General features: G+C 40.5%; 1 protein-coding gene and 1 long non-coding RNA gene across 15 annotated transcripts in view; one reads left to right on the forward strand and one right to left on the reverse strand.

The window, feature by feature from the left end:
- The window catches only part of LOC129143247 (uncharacterized), a 312,467-nt gene extending 295,630 nt beyond the window's left edge, over positions 1-16,837 (reverse strand). For all 7 annotated transcript variants that reach the window (XR_010149289.1, XR_010149293.1, XR_010149288.1 and 4 more), the window contains exons 1-2: positions 16,739-16,837; positions 15,689-15,826 (exon numbers count right to left, since the gene is read on the reverse strand). This is a non-coding gene — a long non-coding RNA (uncharacterized LOC129143247). The remainder of the gene's footprint in view (positions 1-15,688; positions 15,827-16,738) is intronic.
- Positions 16,838-16,846: 9 nt separating this feature from the next.
- GCC2 (GRIP and coiled-coil domain containing 2) overlaps positions 16,847-22,918 on the forward strand; it is a 62,244-nt gene continuing 56,172 nt past the window's right edge. For 3 of the 8 annotated variants that reach the window (XR_008546494.2, XM_024354505.3, XM_054678720.2), the window contains exons 1-4: positions 16,901-17,014; positions 17,358-17,414; positions 18,750-18,834; positions 20,115-20,182. Coding sequence is in view for 5 of the 8 variants with exons in the window: in XM_024354505.3 (XP_024210273.2) it covers positions 17,000-17,014; positions 17,358-17,414; positions 18,750-18,834; positions 20,115-20,182 (225 nt within the window). In the remaining 3 variants the exon portion in view is untranslated. Of the gene's footprint in view, positions 17,015-17,357; positions 17,415-18,749; positions 18,835-20,114; positions 20,183-22,918 lie in introns of all 8 variants that reach the window. The other 5 variants (XM_054678719.2, XM_054678723.2, XM_063789462.1 and 2 more) reach the window with 5 other exon arrangements.

The raw sequence follows: 22,918 nt of genomic DNA on the forward strand, positions 1-22,918 counted from the left end.
AATTACTATAACAACAAGCCTGACAATCTGGACCACACCATCTTCACTCATTATAGAACTGCTTTCATTGAGAATCATAAGAAACCAAGTCTACTTGTTTGAGCAATGTTGTCAGGGATGCTGTGTATCCTATCACACTGGCTTCCATGGGGATCCACAGAAAAATACTTTTTAGGTCTTTATGCCAGGACAAGCTGGTGTAGTTACTCATTTCTGAGTTAGGCACTCTGTGAATCTTACGTTTCTCTTTACTCTACAATCCACCTTAGCAACTACTCCAGACCCTAGTTCTAGAGATCACCAATGCCCATTCAATCCACAATTTTACTGCAGTTTGATTGTGACCTTGCCCTATGTATCTCCATCTGGCTGTTTATTTGTATCCTCTAAAACATCCTTTGTGTCCAGGGGCAGTGGCTCATGCCTGTAAATCTGCACTTTGAGAGGCCAAGGCAGGTGGATCACTTGATGCGAGGAGCTCCAGACCAGCCTGGCCAACATAACAAAACCCTGTCTCTACTAAAAATACAAAAATTAGCCAGGCACAGTGGTGCGTGTCTGTCATCCCAGCTACCAGGGAGGCTGAGGCACAAGGATCGCCTGAACCCAGGAGGCAGAGGTTGCAGTGAGCCGAGATCGCACCACTGCACTCCAGCCGGGGTAACAGAGTGAGACTCTGTCAAAAAAAAAAAAAAAAATCCTTCTTTATAATGAACTGGTAAATGAGTTTCCCTGAGTTCTGTGAACAGCTCCTGCAAATTAATCATACCTAAAAACAGGGCCAGGGGAACTTCAACTTGGAGTGGATCAGCCAGAAGTTCCAGAGCCTGGACTTGCGACTGGTATCTGAAGGAGGGGGCAGTTTGGGGACAGAGCCCCCAACCTATGGAAGCTAAAGCAACCTCCAGGCAGATAGTGTCAGATTTCAATTGAATTACAGGACACCTAGAGCTAGTGTCTGCTACTTGGCATGTGGGGAAAAAACCCCACTCATTTGGTCACGAACTTGATGGCTATTGTGGAGTGAAAGAATAGAAAAAAAACTCAGTATTTTTTTTTCGTCTCACAAAGGGGAAGTTGGAATAATCCTTGTGGTGTTGAAATGGAATTTTAGGTATCAATAGAAACTCATAGTTTTTACTGGATAAATAGATACCAGTGGGTGTGGGTGTGAGTGTGTGTATTATATAAATATCTATATATTATATAGGTAGAGATACACACATATATACATACATATACATATATCTCCTACTTCAGAATTAGTTTCCTATTGGTACTGTAACAAATTACCACAAACTTAGTAGTTTAAAACAAAACAAATTTATTCTTTTACAGTTCTGGAGGACAGAAGTCTAAAATCAAGGACCTCAGAAGAGAATCTGTTCTCCTTCTCTTTGATTCTTCCCTCTCTCTCATAAGAACCCTGTGATTATACCAGGCCCACCCAGATAAACCAGGGTAATTATCTCAGGACCCTTAACTTCATCCACAAAGTTCCTTTTGAATGTAAGGTAATATATTCACAGGTTCCAGGATTAAGACATGGGCAGCCACTTTTCTATGTACCACAAATAAATATATATATATAATATATAAATATACATTTATATATATTTACATATATTATATATATTTATATATATATTATATATATTTATATGTATATACACACACATACCTGTATATACACACATACATATATTCCCTAGTCCTCACTCTTCTAGGCTGAGAAGGCCTAGAAGCCATGGTACTCACTGGCAATGAGCACACTACTTCCCCAGCTCCTTATTTCTAAATACCATACTCCATCAACAGGAACCAGAGCTCCTCAGAGACATGGTTGATTTTAGAACGGGGGCACGGAAAACATAAGGTTAGCCAGAATATCTTTTTCTGACAGGAAATGAGAAAAGGCTAACCACCATGGGGACATGGAAAAAGAACACAGGAACCAGCTTGAAAGGTCTTCCCCTGGTCAAATCTTGTACAATTTAAACATCAAAATAAACAGCATTCATAACAGACTATAACCCATAGGATAAAATAAGAATCCATGAATTCATAGTATTATAAATAAATAAATAAATGGGAGAGAAAGGGAAAGCTCTTACAGTAAAATGACTAATAAATGTAGCAGGAATGATGGTATCAGAAACTCACCACAAAAGTAATAAGTTACAAGCAAGAATTGTCAGGGGATGCTTAAACTAGTAGATGAAAGTTTAATGAGACAATGGATATTTATATAGTGTCAAGGCATCTCCCACAAGATACTTATTCATGACAATGGAAAAAAATCATAACTTTATGGTGAGGAACCTGGCAGACACCACCCTAATGAAATGGTCACTGTTAACATCACCAATAGCAGGATATATCAACATCATATGCCTCATGATATGACACAACATGGCTTCATTGGTAATGCTGGCAAAACCGCAGAACCTGCACACCCAAACTAAGGGAGACCCTATAAAATTACAGGCCTGTTGTCTTAAAAAATGTCAAGGTCATGAAAGATAAGTTTTTTGGATTTAAAGAGATTCAAGAGGTGGCTGGCAAGATGGCTGAATAGGAATAGCTCGTCTGCAGCTCCCAGCAAGATCAGTGCAGAAGGTGGGTGATTTCTGCATTTCCAACTGAGGTACCCAGCTCATCTCATTGGGACTGGTTAGACAGTGGATGCAGCCCAGAGAGGGCTAGCCAAATCAGGGTGGGGCATCACCTCACCTGAGAAGCACAAGGGGTCAGGGAACTCCCTCCCATAGCCAAGGGAAGCCTTGAGGGACTGTGCCATGAGGAATGGTGCATTCCAGCCCAGATACTACACTTTTCGTATGATCTTTGCAACCCACAGACCAGGAGATTCCCTCAGGTGCCTACACCACCAGGGCCCTGGGTTTCAAGCACAAAACTCAGCAGCCATCTGGGGAGATACCGAGCTAGCTGCAGGAGTTTTTTTTCATACCCAGTGACACCTGGAACCCCAGCAAGACAGAACCGTTCACTCCCCTGGAAAAAGGGTTGAAGCCAGAGAGCCGAGTGGTCTAGCTCAGCAGATCCTACCCCCACAGAGCCCAGCAAGCTAAGATCCACCGGCTTGAAATTCTCGCTGCCAGTACATCAGTCTGAAGTCAATCCAGGATGCTCAAGGTTGGTGGGGGGAGGGGCATCCGCCATTACTGAGGCTTCAGTAGGTGGTTTACCCCTCACACTGTGAACAAAGCTACAGGGAAGTTCAAACTGGGCGAAGCCCACTGCAGCTTGGCAAAGCTGCTGTAGCCAGAATGCCTCTCTAGATTCCTCCTCCCTGCACAGGGCATCTCTGAAAGAAAGGCAGCAGCCCCAGTCAGGGGCTCATAGATAAAACTCCCATCATCCTGGGACAGAGCACCTGGGGGAAGGCGTGGCTGTGGGTGCAGCTTCAGCAGACTGGAACGTTCCTGCCTGCTGGCTCTGAAGAGAGCAGGGATCTCCCAGAACAGTGCTCAAGCTCTGCTAAGGGACAGACTACCTCCTCAAGTGGATCCCTGACCCCTGTGCCTCTTGACTGGGAGATACCTCCCAGCAGGGGTCAACAGACACCTGATACAGGAGAGCTCCAGCTGGCATCTGGTGGGTGCCCCTCTGGGACAAAGCTTCCACAGGAAGGAACAGGGAGCAATCTTTGCTGTTCTGCAGCCTCCGCTGCTGATACGCAGGCAAACAGGGTCTGGAGTGGACCTCCAGAAAACTCGAACAGACCTGCAGTAGATGGGCATGACTGTTAGAAGGAAAACTAACAAACAGAAAGGAATAAGATCAATATCAAGAAAAAGGATGTCCACACCAAAACCCCATCTGAAGGTCACCAACATCAAAGATGAAACATAGATAAATCCACGAAGATGAGGAAAAACCAGAGCAAAAAGGCTGAAAATTCCAAAAACCAGAATGCCTCTTCTCCTCCAAAGAATAACAACTCCTCACCAGCAAGGGAACAAAACTGGAAGAATGAGTTTGATGAACTGAGAGAAGTAGGCTTCAGAAAGTGGGTAATAACAAACTCCTCTGAGCTAAAAGAGCATGTTCTAACCCAATGCAAGGAAGTTAAGAAACTTGAAGGGTACAGGAATTGCTAATTAGAATAACCAGTTTAAAGAAAAACATACATTACCTGATGGAGCCGAAAAACACAGCATGAGAACTTAGTGAAGCATACACAAGTATCAACAGCCAAGTCAATCAAGCAGAAGAAAGGATATCAGAGATTCAAGATCAACTTAATGAAATAAAGAGTGAAGACAAGATTAGAGAAAAAAATGAAAAGGAACGAACAAAGCCTCCAAGAAATATGGGATTATATGAAAAGACCAAACCTACGTTTGATTGGTGTACTTTAAAGTGACGGGGAGAATGGAATCAAGCTGGAAAACAGTCTTCAGGGTATAATCCAGGAGAACTTCCCCAACCTAGCAAGACAGGCCAACATTCAAATTCAGGAAATACAGAGAACACCACTAAGAAACTCCTCGAGAAGAGAAACCCCAAGACACATAATCGTCAGATTTACCAAGGTTGAAATGAAGAAAAAAAATGAGAAACCCTAAAAGCCAGAAGAGAGTGGGGGCCAATATTCAACATTCTTAAAATAATTTTCAACCCAGAATTTCATATTCAGCCAAACTAAGATTCAGAAGTGAAGGAGAAATAAAATCCTTTGCAGACAAGGAAATGCTGAGAGATTTTGTCACCACCAGGCCTGCCTTACAAGAACTCCTGAAGGAAGCACTAAACATGGAAAGGAACAACCGGTACCAGTCACTGCAAAAACATGTAAAATTGTAAAGACCATCCACACTATGAAGAAACTGCATCAACTAACAGGCAAAATAACCAGCAAGCATCACAATGGCAGGATGAAATTCACACATAACAATATTAACCTTAAATGTAAATGGGCTAAATGCCTCAATTTAAAAGACACAGACTGGCAAATTGGATGAAAAGTCAAGACCCATCGGTATGCTGTATACAGGAGACCCATCTCACATGCAAAGACACACATAGGCTCAAAATAAAGAGATGGAGGAGTATTTACTAAGCAAATGGAAAGCAAAAAAAAGCAGAGGTTGCAATCCTAGTTTCTGATAAAACAGACTTTAAACCAACAAAGATCAAAAGAGACAAAGAAGGGCATTACATAATGGTAAAGGGATTCATGCAACAAAAAGAGCTAACTATCCTAAACATATATGCACCCAATAGAAGAGCACCCAGATTCATAAAGCAAGTCCTTAGAGACCTACAAAGAGACTTACACTCCCACACAATAATAGTGGGAGACTTTAACACCCCATGGTCAATATTAGACAGATCAATGAGATAGAAAATTAACAAGCATATCCAGGACTTGAACTCAGCTCTGGACCAAGCAGACCTAATAGACATCTACAGCTCTCCACCACAAATCAAGAGAATATACATTCTTCTCAGCACCACATAGCACTTATTCTAAAATTGACCACACAATTGGAAGTAAAACACTCCTCAGCAAATGCAAAAGAACTAAAATCATAACAGTCTCTCAGACCACAGCGCAACCAAAGTAGAACTCAGGATTAAGAAACTCACTCAAAACCACTCAACTACATGGAAACTGAACAACCTGCTACTGAATGACTACTGGGTAAATAATGAAATTAAGGCAGAAATAAATAAGTTATTTGAAACCAATGAGAACAAAAACACAACATACCAGAATCTCTGGAACACAGCTAAAACAGTGTTTAGAGGGAAATTTATAGCACTAAATGCCCACAGGAGAAAGTAGGAAAGATCTAAAATCAACACATTAACATCAAAATTAAAAGAACTGGAGAAGCAAGAGCAAACAAATTCAAAAGCTAGCAGAAGACAAGAAATAACTAAGATCAGAGCAGAACTGAAGGAGATAGAGACATAAAAAACCCTTCAAAAAATCAATAAATCAAGAAGCTAATTTTCTGAAAAGATTAACGAAATAGAATGCTAGCCAGACTAATAAAGAAGAAAAGAGAGAAGAATCAAATAGACACAATAAAAAATAATAATGGGGATATCACCACTGATCCCACAGAAATACAAAGAATACTATAAACACCTCTACGCAAATAAACTAGAAAATCTAGAAGAAACTGATAAATTCCTGGACATATACACTCTCCCAAGACTAAACCAGGAAGAAGTTGAATCCCTAAATGCATCAATAACAAGTTCTTAAATTGAGGCAGTAATTAGTAGCCTGCCAAACAAAAAAGCCCAGGACAAGACAGATTCACAGCAGAATTCTACCTGAGGTAAAAAGAGTAGCTGGTACCATTCCTTCTGAAACTCTTTCAAACAATAGAAAAAGAGGGACACCACCCTAACTAATTTTATGAGGCCAGCACCATCCTGGTAACAAAACCTGGCAGAGACACAACAAAAAAAGAAAATTCCAGGTCAATATCCCTGATGAACATAGATGCAAAAATCCTCAATAAAATACTGGCAAACCAAATCCAGCAGCATATCAAAAACCTTATTCACCACGATCAAGTTGGCTTCATCCCTGGGATGCAATGTTGCTTCAACACGTGCAATTCAATAAATGTAATCTATCACATAAATAGAACCAATGACAAAAACCACGATTACCTCAACAGATGCAGAAAAGGCCTTTGGTAAAATTCAACACCACTTCATGCTAAAAACTCTCAATAAACTAGATATTGATGGAACATGTCTCAAAATAATAAGAGCTATTTATGACAAACCCACAGCCAAGATCATACTGACCACGCAAAAGCTGGAAGCATTCTCTTTGAAAACCGGCACAAGACAAGGACGCCCTCTCCCATGCCTCCTATTCAACATACTATTGGAAGTTCTGGCCAGGGCAATCAGGCAAGAGAAAGAAATGAAGTGTATTCAAATAGAAAAAGAGCAAGTCAAATTGTGTCTGTTTGCAGATGACATGATTGTGTATTTAGAAAACCCCATCATCTCAGCACAAAATCTCCTTAAGCTAATAAGAAAGTTCAGCAAAGTCTCAGGATATGAAATCAATGTGCAAAAATCACAAGCATTCCTATACACCAATAATAGACAGAGAGCCAAATCATAAGTGAACTCCCATTCACAATTGCTACAAACAGAATAAAATACCTAGGAATACAACTTACAAGGGATGTGAAGGACTTCTTCAAGGAGAACTACAAACCACTGCTCAAGGAAATAAGAAAGGACACAAACAAATGAGAAAACATTCCATGCTCATGGATAGGAAGAATCAATATCATGAAAATCGCCATACTGCCCAAAGTAATTTATGGATTCAATGCTATCCCCATCAAGCTACCATTGACTTTCTTCACAGAATTGGAAAAAACTACTTTAAATTTCATATGGAACCAAAAGAGAGCCCACATAGCTAAGACAATCCTAAGCAAAAAGAGCAAAGCTAGAGGCATCAAGCTACCTGACCTCAAACTATACTACAAGGCTACAGTAACCAAAACAGCATGGTACTTGTGCCAAAACAGATATATAGACCAATGCAACAGAACAAAGACCTCAGAAATGACACCACACATCTACAACAATCTGAACTTTGACAAACCTGACACAAACAAACAATGGGAAAAGGATTCCCTATTTTATAAATGGTGTTGAGAAAACTGGCTAGCCACGTGCAGAAAACTGCAACTGGACCCCTTCCTTACACCTTATAAAAAAATCAACTCAAGATGGATTAAAGACTTAAACATGGCTGGATGCAGTAGCTCACGCCTGTAATCCCAGCACTTTGAGAGGCCGAGGCAGGCAGATCATGAGGTCAGGAGATCGAGACCATCCTGGCGGACATGGTGAAACCCTGTCTCAACTAAAAATACAAAAAATTAGCCAGGCGTACTGGCGGGCACCTGTAGTCCCAGCTACTTGGGAGGTTGAGGCAGGAGAATGGCGTGAACCTGGGAGGTGGAGCTTGCAGCGAGATGAGATCGTGCCACTGCACTCCAGCCTGGGCGACAGAGCAAGACTCCATCTCAAAAAAAAAAAAAAAGACTTTAACATAAGACCTAAAACCATAAAAACCCTAGAAGGAAACCTAGGCAATATCATTCAGGACATAGGCATGGGCAAAGACTTCATGACTAAAACACCAAAAGTGATGGCAACAAAAGCCAAAACTGACAAATGGGATCTAAGTAAACTAAAGAGCATCTGCACACCAAAAGAAACTATCATCAGAGTGAACAGGCAACCTACAGAATGGGAGAAAAATTTTGCAGTCTATCCATCTGACAAATGGCTAATATCCAGAATCTACAAAGAACTTAAACAAATTTACAAGAAAAAAACAAACAACCCCATCAAAAAGTGGGCAAAGTAGTCTGTTTGAACAGACACTTCCCCAAAAAAAGACATTTACGCAGCCAACAAGCATATGAAAAAATGTTCATCATCACTGGTCATTAGAGAAATGCAAATCAAAACCACAATGAGATAGCATCTCATGCCAGTTACAATGGTGATCATTAAAAAGTCAGGAAATGGCCGGGTGCGGTGGCTCAAGCCTGTAATCCCAGCACTTTGGGAGGCTGATGCAGGCAGATCACGAGGTCAGGAGATTGAGACCATCCTGCCTAACACGGTGAAACCCCGTCTTTACTAAAAATACAAAAAATTAGCCAGGCATGGTGGCAGGTGCCTGTAGTCCCAGCTACTCGGGAGGCTGAGGCAGGAGAATGGCATGAACCTGGTAGCCAGAGCTTGCAGTGAGCGCAGATCATGCCACTGCACTCCAGCCTGGGTGACAGAGCGAGACTCTATCTCAAAAAAAATGAAATAAAATAAAATCAGGAAACAACAGATAATGGAGAGGATGTGGAGAAATAGGAACACTTTTACACTGTTGGTGAAAGTGTAAATTAGTTCAACCATTGTGGAAGACAGTGTGACAATTCCTCAAGGATCTACAACCAGAAATACCATTTGACCCAGCAATCCCATTACTGGGTATATGCCCAAAAAATTATAAATTATCCTACTATAAACACAGATACACAGTATGTTTATTACAGCACTATTCACAATAGCAAAGTCTTGGAACCAATCCAAATGCCCATCAATGATAGTCTGGATAAAGAAAATGTGGCACAGATACACCATGGAATACTATGCAGCCATAAAAAAGGATGAGTTCATGTCCTTTGCAGGGACATGGATGAAGCTGGAAACCATCATTCTCAGCAAACTGACACAGGAACAGAAAACCAAACACCGCATGTTCTCACTCATAAGTGGGAGTTGAACACTGAGAACACATGGACACAGGGAGGGGAACATCACACACTGGGGCCTGTCAGGGAGTAGGGGGCTAGGCGAGGGATAGCATTAGGAGAAATACTTAATGTAGATGACAGGTTGATGGGTGCAGCAAACCACCATGGCAAGTGTATACAACAAACCTGCATTTTCTGTACATGTATCCCAGAACTTAAAGTGTAATAATAATAATTTTAAAAAAGGGTCAGGCGCTGTGGCTCACCCCTGTAATCGCAGCACTTTGGGAGGCCGAGGTGGATGGATCACAAGGTCAGGAGATCGAGACCATCCTGGCTAACACAGTGAAACCCCCTCTCTACTAAAAATATAAAAATACAAAAAATTAGTGAGGCGTGGTGGCGGGTGCCTGTAGTCCCAGCTACTCAGAAGGCTGAGGCAGGAGAATGGCGTGAACCCAGGAGGCGGAGCTTGCAGTGAGCTGAGATTGCACCACTGCACTCCAGCCTGGGCAACAGACAGAGTGAGACTCCATCTAAAAAAAAAAAAAAAAAAAAAAAAAAGGGATTAAAGAGATGATAACTAAATGCATTGAACCCTGGAGCAGAAAGATATTTTTCCCTTTATTATAATGGACATTGGTGGGACAATAAGTGGAATTTCAGATTTGTAGATTAGATAACAGTATCCATGTTGATTTTCTGATTTTGATTGCTGTATGATTACATTGAATAATGTTTTGAGGAAACACACTGAAGTGTTTAGGGATAAATAAGCATGATGTCTGCAATTTACTCTCAATGGCTTAGAAAAAATAATTATGTCTATACATAGAGAAAGAATGATAAAGCAAATTCAGTAATTAATCTGGAAAAAGGATATACATTTTTGTAACTTCTCTTTTAAATCTGAAGGACCAAGTAAAATGGTGGATTACAGAGTGGAAAGAAAGCCCTTCCATTTGTGAGTGCCTAACAGCAGGTTGTGCCTGGGCCCGCCTCTGTCGGCCCCTTAATCTGCCCCAAACATTCAGACATTAGTGTTACCAAAACACCAGGGTTTTGGTCTAAGTCCTGCTGCTCTCCACACAGAAAGCCAATCAGTATTGCCAAGACACACAGAAAGACAATGAGTATTGCCAAGGAAGAAAACTTTAACTGGGTGCTGCAGCCAAGGAGATGGAAGCTCAATCACAAATCCATTTTTCTGATTGACTAAAATTAGGGATTTATATAGCAGGGAAGAAATGTAACAATGTGTAAGAAAACAGGAACTAGTGAGGGGCAAGGAAGCAATCATGATGATTGAGGGGTCCAAATGTCATTGTCAGGATGTGGTGATCTGGTAAGTTTCAGTTTTGATACTTTTTTTGAGAGGCCTGAAGGTCATTTCCTGAGGAAGCGTCTCAGATAAAACAAAGTAAGTTTCAAGCTTTAAGACCAGAAGGTCAATTTCTATGTTTATCCAAAAAACTGTCTTTGGCACTATTAAGTTGATGTCAGTCCAGGCCCCCTTTTTATTTATCAATTCCTCAGTCATGGGGAATCTGGTCGTTAATCTTTCTGACTGTTTCGTGCTGAGGAGGGGTGTCCTGGGCACCTCTATAACACAGGTGACCTCATGGCCACCCAGGAATCAAAGGTTAATCTAATACTATAGTTAATCTAATACTATAGTTTTCTTCTGAAACAATCTTTCTCTCTCCAGGCCCCCTGACAATTCCACCAAAGGCAAATCACAGCAGGACCAATCTACCTGCAAAATAAGCTTCAGTCCCATAGACTTGGCCTGATTACCCACACAAAGTGCAGCAAGAATCATTGTCTACATAGGCGCTCCTAAACTGGCTTTGTTGGAACATCTCAGAAGGCCATTTCAAACAAGGCCCACAGAAAGTAACCAGTTCCTCCAACTGTGTCCCATTATAAAAGAAAACACGTTGTTATTAACCATATTCCCAATTAATATTCACAAATAGTTTACAAATTCAGGAGAAATTAAACAATGCCTCAAATTCTGTTTATAAAAGTATACTCTACTCAATATACTTAAAGTATACTTACAGGCTATAAATAGCTCAAAAGAAAAAAATTTTCCAGACTCTGAAAAACAAAACAAAAAGAATAAGCAATATTTCAAAGGAAAATAGCCATACAAAATTATTTCTGTCATCCATTAATTCAGTCCACGCAATTAACTCCTGCTCTGCTTCATATTGGGTTAGCAATCTTTACGAACACATCAGCCTTTCAATTAATGCCCTGAAAGTTTTCTCTCAAATCCAATGGCACACCCAAAGTTATCAGAAACCTCCATTCAAGAGTCCTTTTTGTGAACTACTCCAAAGAAACAAGCCCTGGACTGTAGCTGATATATCAATTTTTTGAAAAGGATCAAAGCAAACATCAATTGTGGATGACAAAAGTCTTAAGATAGCCATAATCAAAGACACAGTTGACAAGGAAATTTGGTTATTTCTGTGGCATACAATTTGACATAATAACCATAATTATTACTGACAAAATATGTTAAGACATATCAGAATTTCAGGAACGTGATACAATCCTGGAACACATATTAACAACATATCTGTATAAATATAACCCAAAGAAAGTTAAATACCACCTCACATTTGACAATGCTTCCTATATAATTCTAACATAACAAGTACGCCTACTGTCTCTCTTGGACTTCAGGGAACATGAATATCCGAACAGGTAGTGTAAGTTCAAAAAGTCTGAATTTAGAACTTGAAATTTTGCTATTGGAAAATCTGTCAAATATAAAAGGTTTAACACACGTGATATCTCAAAATAGGATCACAAGTTACTATAAAATAGTCATTCATTTAGCCAAAATTATAATACAAAAACATCTTTTATTTGATAAAAAGGAGATTCAGTTTCCCAAACAATAAGCCCTAATAAAGACAGCATGAGACCAACTAAACCTGTCTCTCCCGACTCCATTTTCTTCCTGCAGTTCACTCAAAAGGTAAATGAAATCTGTTATCTCTTATTAATATTACACAAACATTTTGTTCAAAAGAGAAAACCAAAATTTTACCCTTGTATGGTATATAATTAACACTAAAGCTAAGTTTAATAAAACTTTATAAACAAATGTATCTGATTTTAATCAGTTTGTCTATAAGGTAAGATTTCCCTAAACCTTTTATAATGTTTTACAACTTTCTATTAAAGAGCACATCAATGTTCCAGGAAAACCCTGTTATTCTGACACACGGTCCCAGACACTGGCTTTGCATCACTGGCTTTTGATATTAATGTTTAATTTATAGAAACACCTTAAACTAATCTTATCCCTCAAAATATGCCCTTACGATCTAACGGGTCCAACTCTTCCACAATACTCCCTGGGCTTAGAGGGATTGAATCATTTTAATTTCTGGCCCCATGTCTCACGAAAACTGGTTATTTGGTCAATCACCTTCTCCTGGTACTTAAGATGAGGCTTCAACTTGTGTCAATGCTCAAGATTTAGCAGAGGTCAATGATTTTTTCAGACCCAGGAGTCAAAGCTCTGTAACTTAACAGCACACAGATTAGTTAATAGGAAATTTACACAACAGAAAGTCATATCATTCCTTCTACTGTTACAAATTAAAACAATGTGATTTGTTGTTTAGGAGTTACTGCCTGCAGCACTTCAAACCACTGTATTAAAGTAGTTAGGTTACACTTTAGCAATTAGCATAGGCCTAATTGCTAGTATTCTAGTGACAAAACTGTGACCAAAAGCATCATAAAGTGATAGGTTCTATACCAAACTTACCAAAGTAAGACAGCTAACTTTTCTATTTTAAAAAAATGGTAAGCACAAATATCAGTTTTGAAAATTCAGTAAGAATAAATACTCTTCCTTCACTTAAATATTATACAACAAAACAGGGACAAAGTAAGAACGAACACACAATAATTTCTTCTCAGCTATTTTAAAAGAGCATCATCACACATTTCCCAAGATTGGTTTCTAGATACAGTACTGATAACTGATTAGGTAATTTTCATAACCAAAAATCTTCAGATCAGCGCAACCCTTATATACACTGTATTTCCAAGTACACACAGGAAGGCCCATCAGGGATAAATGGCTTGGGATCACCAATCAGTAGAAAGTCTCACATCTTTTATTACTACTTAATCCAAGTGAATGTTACTTAATTTTAATAATGTTCAACACAACTAAAGTAGTTTGAGAGAAATCCCAATCAACATAATTTCCTTAAAGATAAGGCCAATTTTTCCTGAACCTTAAAACTTTGTATCCATATCGGTTTTTCCTCATTAAAGGGTAAGATCTGAAACCAACTCAAGTTATTGATTGAAGAGAATTACCTTGGAAATAAACACCATTTAAATATTTCTGCTCTCATCTACTTTCCAAATAACGAAATGTATAATGTACTATTTCTGTTCAGAACTTAAGTCTTTTGTTTTACTTTTTCCAGGAACCTTAAAGCTCTTGTAGCTCTCTAGATCATTAGTGGTAAGAAGAAACAAGAAAATTTTAAATGGCTGGTGTGCTCTACCAATTTTTCCAGGCTTGACAACTGCAGCTTAGGAATTCTAGATAAACAGAACAAATAATGAATTGTTACAAATGCATAGGAAACAAAATGGCTATTCATAAAGCCAAATAAAAGCATTCCATTAGAAACTAAAAAAATCAATGGTTTTATACATGTATATATAAAACCCCAAAAAAAAAAAAGAGCAAATAAATGAAAATCAGAAGCGAAGACAAACAAGAAACCAACCCCAAGTTTTTCTCCTACTCAGTTTACCTTGGAAGCTAAAGTGTTACCTAGAGCCAAATAAACCCCCCCCCCCACACACACACACACAAGGTAGATATTTTGTTCCAGGTATGTAAATTAATGTCTTTAAGTCCACCAATACCACTGTACATTTTGTACATTAAGAAATTCACTTTAGGCACATGACCAGTAAGTATTTTAGTGCTAGTACTATCTATACAGTGTAAAACAAAGCAATGCAAACATATATGTGAAATTCGGCTCCATGTTAAACCTGGCTCCATGTTAAATCTTGCTTCATGCTTAACTATATTAAAAAAGAATTGCCAAACTGCAAATGTATTTCTTCATAATATTTATTTTATTTTCATCAAAACTAAGTGCTTTAAACAACAGCATTTAACTGAGCTTTAAACTAAGAGCATTTAAACAAATGTTTAAATGCTATGTTAATTAGCCAAATTTCTCCAATTTTCTATCAGGTTTTAAAGAATATTATCTAAACTTTTTCAACTTTCTATCTTCTCTGTATGTGCACAAATATAGACATACAGAGAAGTAGTAAGAAAACGGTGTATGACTTACACAGACCACCTATATGACATGTTTGGACTTTCTGTTTTGTCCTAAATTTTTTTTTTTTTTTTTTTTTGAGACGGAGTCTTGCTCTGTCGCCCAGGCTGGAGTGCAGTGGTGCGATCTTAGCTCACTGCAAGCTCCACCTCCCGGGTTCACGCCTTCTCCCGCCTCAGCCTCCCAGCTAGCTGAGACTACAGGCACACGCCACAACACCTGGCTAATTTTGTTATTGTATTTTTAGTACAGACAGCGTTTCACTGTGTTAGCCTGGATGGTCTCGATCTCCTGATCTTGTAATCCACCCGCCTTGGCCTCCCAAAGTGCTGGGATTACAGGCATAAGCCACTGCACCCGGCCAATTATTTTTTTTAATAACCAGTCATTTTATTTTAGGACAAAAATTCACCATACAAGATCCTTTCTCATACAAAATTCTTCTCTTTTCTTTATAACTTTCCTTACCAAACATACATCTTCATATCTGTAACTTTCTTCACATCTCTCTCCCCCATTTACTGGTTCTTTACTACCTTATTTTATAAATAACTTTTTGCAAGTCCATAATTTGAATTAACCTTTAGATAACTTTCGAATTAGACAAAATTATTCTTTTTCTAACAACACATCTTTATGGCACATCTTATATAAGGAATTATATATTAACTATAATTGTGATCATTAGTAACCTTAAATTTTATTGAAAATGTCCTTGAAATATCCGATATCAGCACTTTGTAGAGGAGAACAATTACACAATTTTTAGAAATTGTGTAAAGATCTCTTAGGAGATTTAGAAAGATCTCTTAGGAGATCTTTTCTTCAAATGTTGTCTGCGGTAAATTTTTCTACTCCAGTAGGAAACTTGCCCATTTTATACCATTGCACAATGTCCAGATTTATGGACATTTTCTCTAGTCAGCGAGAGAGATTTTTTCTTCAGGTTGGAAAACTCTTCCTCCCAATAGATGTGTACACTGTTACAAGTAACCGTAAACCCCAGTGTTAACTGGATCACTTAAAGGGAATTTACTGACTCACCGATAACTGATCAGAGTTCCAGCTTCATTCCTCCGGGGCTGCCTGGGCTCTGCTTTTTTCCTCTTAACAATTTTGTCCTCAGGCTGCTTTCTACCATAGCGGCAGATGTCTGCCAACAGCAATCAGGGCTGTATGTTTCTTCAATCACATCCAAAGAAAGAGAAAATATTATCACTAAACCAAAATACTAAACGGAAGTCTCAAACCTTCTGACTGTACATCTTAGGTCACACACCACCCCTGAACCAATCCTACAAACACCATAGGTGATACACACTGTCAAAGACAAAGAGTAGATGTCCACAATAAGCTGTTCTTTCTCGTTTATAACACTTCTTTCACCTAGTAATAATCAGCTACCATTTACTCGATGCATACTGTGTGCTGCCTCTTCAATCTTTTGGCCATTTAAACTACAGGAAACTGGGTTATCTTCAGGTTACCTTAGTTATGGGAGTGTATGGAAAACATTAATGGGAAGGTGAAAGCGCAGCAAACCACTTCAGCAGTTAACAGAAAGGCTCTCAAGAGCACTGGACCGCCAATCAGGAAACAGCAGCAGCTCTGGGATTCGACCACAGATTCTCTGGCGTGCTCTTGGGGAAAGGGTGGCCTCGGGCCCCCTACTCTACAGAGTCTCCTCCCACGGCTGCCCAGCTCCCTGGCCGACTATCTTGCCTCCACCACATCACCATCAGTACCGGGCGGCTGTAGGGCAGAGCTGTCCAGGGATCTCCTCACAGCCTCCAGAGTCAAGAAATGCCTCCTCAGGGAAGCCCTCTACCGCATCCCTGACCTATGAGTCACGGAGCTCCCGGGCACCATGCTAGCCACAAATGCCTAAGGAGTCCCCCGGAACCAGCTGTGGGTCCCGCAGGCACTCGCAGGCTAGCGGACACCTTTGGAGGACTGAGGGACCTGTCCTGCAATCCAATGCTCTCCTCACTCTCACAAGATTTTACAGACGTGGAAACCGAGGCCCGAGGCCCCAAGGGGTAATCGGCCCGCGTTCCCATGCCAATAACCGGCAGTGGCGGGACCCACACCTACTCCGTGACCTGCAGGCCCAGGGGTCAAGCCCCAGGTAGAACGTCTACATGGACTCCGCCCTTAGCGCCGTGCGGGGAACCTTCTCCCGGACGCAGACACGGAAGCGGAAGTGCTGCCGAGCTGTAGCTATGGAGACGTGGGGGGCGGGCCGCCCGCAGAGCGCGACCTTTGACCTGCAGTAGCGCCTACGTCAGAGGCTGGCGCAAACAGAAGTGCAGCGGTGGCGGCGGCTGGTTGCGGGCCGGCGGCGGGCTGGCGGAGATGGAGGTAACTCAGGTGGGGCCCACTGCCTCCCATCAAGCCTTCCGCGCCGCGATTTGGGATGTGGGAGTGGGCCCGATGGGAGGGCGCGGTAGTCTCCCTCTTGGTGCCCCGAAGCCCGCGCTGCCGTCGCCTCCCCATCTTTCGTAAACTCCATCCCTGGGGGTTACCTGCCCCGTAGAGCCCGTTTGTGTACGAATTGCCACAGCGACCGCCTCCGTCCGCCCTCATTCTCTGTCTCACGAGGCTTTCCACCACTTGATTCCATAGAAGGTTTTTCCCTGTAAGGGTTCTACGCGTTCCGTGTGGAATTAGGAAAAGAGTTCTTCTGACACCTGGGTTTGATTTTATTTTGCAGGATCTTGTTCAAGATGGGGTGGCTTCACCAGCTACCCCTGGGACCGGGAAATCTAAGGTGAAGAGAATACTTGAATAGCGGGCTTCCTGAAGAGTGGAAGGGTGATGAATTGGAAAACTTTGGCATGGGGAAGGGGGGCGCTGATTTTTTTTTTTAAATAGCCTTGCTCCAAGGGATCTCAATTTTAGTGTGCGCAGTCGCCCATTTCCTGTTTCTCCCCCGCCCACCCCGATATAGAAAGACTTTTTGTTTACTTCCTGCTCCTGGTTAGCACTGCTGGGAGATCCTGCTATTTTTCGAACATAAAGCAGTCTAAGAAGGTTTATATAGTGGTGTAGTGGAAGGAGCAGTGACATAGGGTAGGAATCAAGGGATTCTGATCTGTGGGCTCCAGTTTCTACATTGCCAAAGAGTTTAATTAGTCCAGTTTTATGGCCCCGTACAATGTTTAACATTCAGTCATTCTAAATGATAGTGGTTTATTGCTAAGGTTTATTGTGTGCATGCTAAATTTCTGGCGCTTGCCTAACCACTCAGTTCCTTCGTTTAAGCTTCATAATAACCATGAGATAGGTACTGTTGTTACCCTCCTTTTACAGATGAGAAACCTGAGACCACAGGCTTAAGCAATTTTCTCAAGTGGTAAAGCTCAATTTTTTAATTAAAGCCTGAATGTTACCCGGTTCATCTTGCTGCTGTAATTATGCTTAAATTTTCTTGTGACCAAAGACTTGCAGCCTTGAATACAATGAAATAATTTTACAGCTCCAAGGAATTTTAAGTAGCATTAGCTCCAACCTACTGATTTTACAATTAAATCAAAAGCTACCAATGTCAACATGTAACATTAGCTATAAGAGGATATGGCCTGGTTTTTACGTTTCATAGTAGTTGCATAACTAATTTTTAGTAGTTGCATAGCAATTACAGAATTGACGTTGCATTTGCTGATTTTAAAAAATGTGGCCGGGCGCGGTGGGTCACGCCTGTAATCCCAACACTTTGGGAGGCCGAGGCGGGCGGATCACCTGAGGTCAGGAGTTTGAGACCAGCCTGGCCAACATGGTGAAACCCCGTCTCTACTAAAAATACAAAAATTAGCCGGGCGTGGTAGCGGGCGCCTATGATCCCAGCTATTTGGGAGGCTGAGGCAGGAGAATTGCTTGAACCTGGGAGGCAGAGGTTGCAGTGAGCCAAGATCGTGTCATGCACTCCGGCCTGGGCAATAGAGCGAGTCTCTGTCTCAAAAAAAAAAATGTGGAACAAAGTATGCGGTTGGCATAAAGATTTATTCTGTAGAATGTTTTTGTTTTCTAGCAGACATTGTTTCTTTTTTGTGATATACTAGAAACATGAGTTATAACAAGTTGGTAACATGACCACATCTTTCAGCTGGAAACATTGCCCAAAGAAGACCTCATCAAGTTTGCCAAGAAACAGATGATGCTAATACAGAAAGCTAAATCAAGGTGTACAGGTATTGGGTTGAAAATACTCATCTTGATCACAGTCTCTTTAATCGTGGTTTAAAATGGTAGTTTTTAAAATAATGCATTGGCTTGTTTTTGTTTGTTTTCCAGTGATTCCAAGTACACCTTAGTGTAGTAGAATCTGTCATTTAACATTCTAAAAATTTACCTCTGATTTCTAAATTATTCCCACATCTCTAAACCACAGTGACTTTTGAGTTGTTAAAGTCAGGGAGGAGGATTTTTAAAGTTTGTGTAAGTTAAGTGTGTTTTTCCTTCATGTAGACTTTAGATTCTTCTGAGTTCCGAGTAAAGCGTTTTTTCAAGAGAAGTCAGTTGAAATGTTAGAGACAGAAGATAAGCCCAAAGAGATGGAAAGCTTCCTCAATTAAAATAATAAAAGACTTCCATTTATAGATATTGAAGTATGTTTATCTGCTGAAGTTGATTGATTCCCTATTCAGTTTTCTTTTTATTCCAGAAGGAAAAAGATCTTAGCATCCTTTTTTTTTAGTATATGTACATGAGCTCTTGAATTTCCAGTGACTTATAAATATTAACTGCTTAGCCTAAAAGCAAAGACTTATTTTCTATTAGAAAAGATAAAAGTATGTCTTGGGAGTTTGGATCACCTTGCAATGAAGAGAATAATTTATTTGGAAAGAAGTTCTAGGCCTGAGATCTAGGCATTTGCTAATGAAACACTTAGATTAACGTTTCTTTTCTCTCTCTCTTTTTTTTTTTTTTTTCAAGACGGAGTCTCGCTCTTCTTGGCCAGGCTGGAGTGCAGTGGCGCAATCTCGGCTTACTGCAACCTCCCCTTCCCGGGTTCAAGCGATTCTCCTGCCTCGGCCTCCCGAGTAACTGGGACTGCAGGCACCCACCACCATGCCTGGCTAATTTTTGTATTTTTAGTAGAGACGAGGTTTCACCATGTTGGCCAGGCTGTTCTCAATAACGTTTATTCTTAATATGTGATTGTTGCTTTAAGGTTATATAGTAAGATGTACTTACAGGTGAAATAATATGATGTCTGGGGTATGCTTGAAAATTATCAGATGGATAAGAAAAGCAGTGAAGGAGGAAGTGAGTACAGGTTGGGAGGAAACAAAATTGGCCATGTAATGCTGAAGTATAGTGATGAGTGCAGAGATTAATCATACTATTCTGCTTAAATATATTCTAATTTGCAGATTTTGGGGGGGTTTTGTGAGAATGTACTTATCAGTTTCCCAGTAATTATGTTCTTTATTTCTGAACCAGAGTCCTTTATTTTTTAATTGTTTAGAATTGGAGAAAGAAATTGAAGAACTCAAATCAAAACCTGTTACTGAAGGAACTGGTGATATTATTAAGGTAATTATTACGTTGGGAAATGTCTAAAGAGAAATAAAATTTCCCAGAGGATTGTCAGTCTGCTAGAGGCTATCTGGCTTTCTGTCTCTGTTCTACTTCCTCTCTGCCTTGGTTGTTTTTACCTATCTGATTCACTGTAAAAAGAGTGGGTTAATGACCTCTGGGTCTCTTTCTGTTCTGAAATTATTATTCTACTCTCTTCCCACGTATTTTCTTTTTTCTTTCTTTCTTTTTTTTTTTTTTTATTTTTTTTGAAATGGAGTCTCACTCTGTCACCAGGCTGAAGTGCAGTGGTGCGATCTTGGCTCACTGTAACCTCTGCCTCCCGAGTTCAAGCGATTCTCCTGCCTCAGCCTTCCAAATAGCTGGGACTACAGGCGCACGCCACCACGCCCAGTTAATTTTTATATTTTAAGTAGAGACGGGATTTCACCATGTTGGCCAAGATGATCTTGCTCTCTTGACCTCACCATCCGCCCGCCTCAGCCTCCCAAAGTGCTGGGATTACAGGCGTGAGCCACCACGCCCAGCCCATATTTTCTAATTATGGTGGTTACTTCATTCTCTGCTCTTCCCCAGCCCCCTGAAAACCTGGCCATGCTCAGGACTTAAGTGATTTTAGGTGTACAGTATATAATCTATAGATAGATCCATATCCCTGGACATGTCTACTGACCCAGATCTCACAGTTGTGTTTCCCTCTCACACATTTCACTTATCTCATCAAACTCAACCAAATTGCTTCCCTTGGTTAGACCAGTGGCACCACAGTTTTTTATACCTTTTGACTTTAGAGACACTTTAACTTCTCTGTTTCCTTTATTCTCTATATGTGTCAGTCACCAGAGATCTATCATAGCTTTAAGATATTGTTCCAGTTTATCTTTTTTCTCTCTATTTCTATGGCTTTATGTTAAACACATCAAATACTTAACCTATTTCAATAAAAACCTCACTGGGTTCTCTTTCTCTTTTTAGTCTTATATAATACTGCCAGATAACAAAATATTGTTTTTATTCCCCGTTTAAAAACCTGAGTCGCAGGCCAAACGCAATGGCTCACACCTGTAATCCCAGCACTTTGGGAGGCCAAGGTGGGAGGATCACTTGAGGTCAGGAGTTTGAGATCAGCCTGGCCAGCATGGTGAAACCCTGTCTGTACTAAAAATACAACATTTAGCTGGGCGTGATTGCCCACACCTGAAATCCCAACTACTCAGGAGGCTGAGGCACAAGGATTGCTTGAACCCAGGAGGCAGAAGTTGCAATGAGTTGAGATTGAGCCACTGTACTCCAGCCTGGGCAACACAGCAAGACTCCGTTTGAAAAAAAAAAAAAAAATCTGAGTTGCTTATTCTTATTTCCACTCCCTTAATGCTAACAAATGCTTTTTCATTCCCTCACTTTCATTCCCCGCCTTAGGCCAAGCTTCTGTAAAGTTTCTTTTATATCTCAGAGCTCTGAAATACTATTTTCACTGCTTTTGCATAATATCCGTTGGTTATATATTTATTTATTTTTATTTATTTATTTATTTTGAGACAGAGTCTCCCCTTGTCGCCCAGGCTGGAGTGCAGTGGCACAATCTCGGCTCACCGCAAGCTCCGCCTCCTGGGTTGACGCCATTCTCCTGCCTCAGCCTCCCGAGTAGCTGGGACTACAGGCACCCGCCACCATGCCTGGCTAATTTTTTGTATTTTTAGTAGAGACAGGGTTTCACCACGTTAGCCAGGATGGTCTCGATCTCCTGACCTCGTGATCCACCTGCCTCGTCCTCCCGAAGTGCTGGGATTACGGGCGTGAGCCACTGCGCCCAGCCTGGTTATGTATTATCTTATTTTCTCATCAGTGGCTCCCCACTTGTGAGCAGTGAACTACTGAGGGACTCCCAGAGAGTTATTACAAGGGGTCTTTAAATCCATATGCATGTCACACAGTATCATTTTGTTCTTTATTTAGTTACAGTGTATGAAGCCAGAATGATGTGCACAAGTGTCATTTCATTTTATGATGTACTGTTTCATTTAAGTATTACTGAGTTCACAGTAGTCGTCTTTGTATATTTAGTCACTATATGTTTTCTTAATCCATGATAGCCACAGTACAACTATATGGTAATTAAGGAAGAAGGTCGATAACACCCAGACTGCCTGAGTCAGGCTTTCAAATCCTTGTTCATCTACTGACCAGCTGTGTGACCTTGACTAAGTTTCTTAAATTCTTTCTCTATGATTCAGTTTTGTCATCTGTAGAACAGCGATAATAATACTTTCTGTTTGTAGGATTGAGGTACAAACAGGATTGATGTAGAAATGTAGGATTGATAAGGTAATATATCTACTGCACATAGAACTGGGTTGGTCACATAAGTACCCAATAATTGTTAGTTATCATTGTTATTACTACCATGTATTATTTCTGGGGGATTTTTTTTTTTCTTGAGATAGGGTTTCTCCCTATCGCCCAGGCTGGAGTGCAGTGGCGTGATCTCCGCTCACTGCAACCTCTAGAGTGTTAGAAAACACTCTAGAAAGTTTTTTATCCGTTAACTCTTATAATACTTTTTACAGAATTGCATTTCAGAATAAGAACATTTAAATATCTACCTGCTGTTTCCTCCTTATCACTCATCAATGTATTCTCCCACTGTCAAAACTACTCCTAAAGACAAGATTAGAAAATTTCAGCCAGGCTCGGTGGCTCACATCTGTAATCCCAGCACTTTGGGAGGCTGAG

This window comes from Pan troglodytes, chromosome 12 (assembly GCF_028858775.2).
Source record: "Pan troglodytes isolate AG18354 chromosome 12, NHGRI_mPanTro3-v2.0_pri, whole genome shotgun sequence".
Classification (NCBI taxonomy): domain Eukaryota; kingdom Metazoa; phylum Chordata; class Mammalia; order Primates; family Hominidae; genus Pan; species Pan troglodytes.